Source organism: Sinocyclocheilus anshuiensis, unplaced genomic scaffold (genome assembly GCF_001515605.1).
Source record: "Sinocyclocheilus anshuiensis isolate Anshui unplaced genomic scaffold, SAMN03320099.WGS_v1.1 scaffold124, whole genome shotgun sequence".
NCBI lineage: Eukaryota > Metazoa > Chordata > Actinopteri > Cypriniformes > Cyprinidae > Sinocyclocheilus > Sinocyclocheilus anshuiensis.
This window is the reverse complement of record NW_015554082.1, coordinates 399,813-404,306: the sequence shown is the minus strand read 5'-3', so window position 1 is coordinate 404,306 and position 4,494 is coordinate 399,813. Positions and strand designations below refer to the sequence as shown.

At 37.9% G+C, this 4,494-nt stretch overlaps 1 protein-coding gene across 1 annotated transcript in view; it reads left to right on the top strand.

Annotated features, from left to right (window-relative positions):
* LOC107669074 (teneurin-3-like) overlaps positions 1-4,494 on the top strand; it is a 119,408-nt gene that overhangs the window by 107,324 nt on the left and 7,590 nt on the right. The window contains 4 exon segments of the mRNA XM_016461169.1: positions 602-1,482; positions 2,746-2,921; positions 3,008-3,243; positions 3,893-4,189. Of these exon segments, the coding sequence (XP_016316655.1) occupies positions 602-1,482; positions 2,746-2,921; positions 3,008-3,243; positions 3,893-4,189 (1,590 nt within the window).

Genomic DNA, 4,494 nt, shown 5'->3' with positions numbered 1-4,494 from the left:
GTTCTTAATACTGTGTGTGGTTTTTTTTTTTTTTTTGTTTAGAGATGGTTGTTCATGAGTCCCTTGTTTGTTCTGAACAGTTAAATTGAGCACTGTTCTTCAGAAAAATCCTCTATATATATATATATACAGTATATATATAGATGATAGTTAATTCATGTTTGTTACAATTAAATCATTAAAAATTATTTATTATTCCAGGTGAATATTAATTTATAAATAAAACATAGTTCAGTCGTCTTTGTTCAAAACAAGTTAACTGATGTTAATTTATACAACTTTTTTCTTTAATATATTAAAATAATATTATGTAGAAAATACTATTAATCTAAATTCATATGCTGTAAAAATATTCTTAATTGTTGTTTCTCAATGTTATCATTCAACCTTTTGCATTAATATTAACATAAAACCTTGCTGGAAAGTGTTAAAATATCTATTGATAATTTATACAGCTTGAAATATAATGGATTAAAAACTATTATGTATGCGGGTAGAATTAAAAACTAGCATTTACTAATATCTGTCTATCACAAAATGGAAGTGGAGTTATATAAACTATAACAGCAACAAAACCTTTTTCTTATTCATCTGCCTGTAGGTGTCTTTAGAATGGCCGACAGATCTGGCTGTTAGTCCGATGGATAACTCATTGTTTGTGCTGGATGGCAGTGTGGTTTTGCGGATCACTGAGGAGGGGCAGGTCAGCGTGGCAGCGGGCAGACCCCTTCACTGCCCCATGCCTTCTACAGACATCCTGGTGACAGAAACACAGCGAGCCACGCATACCCATCTGGAATCCCCAAGCGCCATCGCCGTCTCCTTCAATGGAGAGCTGCACATCGCAGAGACAGACGAGAGGAAGATGAGCCGCATACGCAGCGTGGCAGCAGATGGCGAGATCACTCACCTGGCGGGGGCGCCTTCAGACTGTGACTGCAAGACCGACGTCAACTGTGATTGTTACCTAACAGGAGACGGCTTCGCTAAAGACGCCCGGCTGAACGGGCCGTCCTCTCTCGTGGCAGCTCCGGATGGAACCCTGTATGTAGCTGACCTGGGAAACATTCGCATTCGAGTGATTGGAAAAAACAAGCCTGCACTTAACAGCATGGCCTTGTATGAAGTGGCATCATCCGCGGAGCAGGAAGTGTACATGTTTGACAGTAATGGCACGCACCAGCACACGGCCAACCTGATCACTGGAGACTTCAAATATAACTTCAGCTATAGCAATGAGGGAGATCTGACCTCGGTGGCCGACAGTCATGGAAACACGCTACGGATTCGCCGGGACGCCAGCCGCCTTCCTGTCCGCATCGTTGCACCTGACAACCAGGTTATTTGGCTAACTGTAGGCTCGAGTGGTGGGCTGAAGACCCTTGGCACACAGGGGCGTGAACAGGTGCTGCTAACTTACCATGGCAACAGTGGTCTCCTGGCAACCAAGAGCACTGCCAACGGATGGACAACATTCTATGAGTAAGAGTGTTTGAGTGTTTCTGCTTGCTACTCTTTGCTTGCCAGGGCAAACATCGCTATTATTTAGGCTCAAATTTAGGGTCAGCGATCTGAACAAGAATTAAATCAGCTCAAATTCACCCAACGCAATTTGGGCTACAGACAGAGCTGGGTAGATTACTTACAAATTGTTACTGATTCCAAATTACATGACAAAAATTGTGATTAGTAACGTAATCCATTACATTACACAATTTAAGTAATATAATCTGACTACTTTTTTGATTACTTTTAGATTACTTTTAAACTAACTAGTTTATCACATTGATTTAAATAGGATAATCTGGTACCATATCAATGTAAAAACACAAATAGTAAGAAAATATATTCCATTTGCTGTAATTAACAACATGAAGTGCATTAAACATTACATTACGTCATTAATTACAAGCTAATAATTAATTAAATCATAAAAGTGTAACATTAAAATTATTAAATCTCAGTGGTACTACATGTAAATATATTTGGTGAAAGATTTTCAGATGACAAAAAAAGTCTGGGAATTCCTGCATTACATGTAAATAAGAAATAATGTGAATTTGTGCATTTTAATGTGTTTGAAAGACAAAAGTCTTCCGAACACATAATAAATTATGGTTAAATAACCTACTGAGTGATAATTCGAATAAACATATATGTTCATCAGTAGTTGATACAGTGTTGAAACACTTCTTAAACCTGAAATTATTTTTGTAAATCCAGTGGTCAAATGCTATATAGCCACCTGATTAATGACTGGCCTTTGTGTGAGTTCACAAAACATTTAAAAGATGAAAAAGAGGAATTAGGGAGTTATAAATATAAATAATAATATAATAAATTATGACTCATTTATTGTTATTGTGTGAATAACATGTAATCAGTAAAAAGTAACTGTAGTCTGATTCTGAGTATTTTAAAATGTAATTTAATCTAATTACAAGTACTTCATTTTTGGAATCTGATTATGTAATCCAGATTACATGTTATCAGTTACTGCCCAGCTCTGGCTACAGACATGAATGATATCTAAAATCATGCTGGTTATTATGGAAAGGTGTACTGTTACTTTTCTAAGTACTCTAAGGATAATAAATTGGCAAAAATCCAAGACATCTGGAAGAGGACCTGAACCATTTCTAGGGAACAACATACCAACACAGAAGTAATCTAGACTTTAAGACAGACAGACCAGTAGAAAAATGCATATTCATATGGTTTTTGGCTTTTTAACATCTCTTTCAGCTATGACACAGAGGGACGACTGACCAATGTAACTTTTCCTACTGGAGTGGTGACCAGTCTGGCCTATGACATGGATACTGTCTCTACAGTAGAAAGAGAAAGTTTTGAACGAGATGAAGCTGCAACCATAACTACAAACCTGTCAGCAATTCAAAATGTCCTCAAGTTACACCAAGGTAAATCTTGTGTTCTCATGTTATTCTTTTTTTTTTTCCTAGCCTTTCTGCTTGTGTCATTTATGTTGTCTTTTTTTATTTTGCAGATCAGCTGAAGAACAACTATGTGATTGGTTATGACCATTCCTTGTGGATTCTGTATGCCAATGGAATGAACACTCACTACCAGACCGAGCCAAACATTCTGGCTGGCGCGTCTTCCCCTACGCTGGCACGAAGAAACATGACCCTGCCCGATGACAGCGGGCAAAACTTGGTGGAATGGCGCTTTCGCAAAGAGCAGACGAGGACGAAGGTCACAGTGTTTGGACGCAAGTTACGAGTACGTAATAAAGTCCAATTATAGAGAACAAAGAAATGGTTTAAAAAGCCTGAGATTTAAACTATTTCTTATTGAAAGAAACCACAGGACAATTTGATTGTAACACAAAGCACTTGACATCTGGCTTGAGGTTCAAATGACCTCAGGCAATTTAAAAATCACACAAGATTTCTTGCTATACTTTTGTGTAGATGTGAATTCTTGCTAATTAAATTTGGCATGAAAATGGCACCTGACATAATACGCAATTTAAAAATCTTGCAAGCTTTCTTGCTATATTTTTTATTTAGATATAAATTCTTACAAATTAAATCAATTCAGTAAATTTGGCATGAATATGGCACCCCGGCTAATCTAGGAGTACAAAAAATGACAGTTTTACAGTGGTTAAACAAATTTAATCTAAAATTGATGTTGTCTACACTGGAAGATGATTTAATAGCTTGAACGTGCCACTGAGCCACTTAGTTTTATAAAGTTAAGGTAATAATCATGAGACTCATTTTCACACAAAGATCCAAGTCAAACTTTCTGACGGAAACCAAGGCAACTCTGACAGATGAAAAAATCAGCCAATTTTCTAGTCAATTTTCTGCCATTTTACTGTTGCCTTACCAATTTTGTGTCTCTCCTTCGCCTGCACTTCAAGGTAAATGGACGGAACATATTGTCTGTTGATTATGACCGAGCACTGAGGATTGAAAAGATCTATGATGATCACCGTAAATTCCTTCTGAAGATTGGTTATGACACAGCAGGTCAGCCTACTCTCTGGATGCCAAGTAGCAAGCTGCTGCCTGTCAACCTCACCCGCAATAGCAATGGGCAGTTGAGTGCCATACACTGGGGCTCTGTCTCAGAGAGGGCCGAGTATGATGGACAAGGCCGTCTGCTTTCCAGAACATTTCCTGATGGAAAGACCTGGAGCTACACTTATCTGGAGAAGGTACAGGCCAGTGGAAATTGCTTTTAGTGATGTATGCGATATGCAGTAGACATCAAGAGTTTAGTCAGTAGACTCTGCCACATATAAACCGTTTACCACCAATGTAAAGCTTTTTTGACTTAACTCGATCACTTTTGCTCAATGCATACTTTAAAATACACACCCTACACATGATGTTTTTTCTTTAGGGCTGTCACGATTCGTCGATTTTATTAGACTATTCGATTTTTTAAAATCCTCGACTTCATTTTGCTCGCGTCGACTAACCGGCAAAATACCGGAAGTGGCGCATTTCACGGACAAGA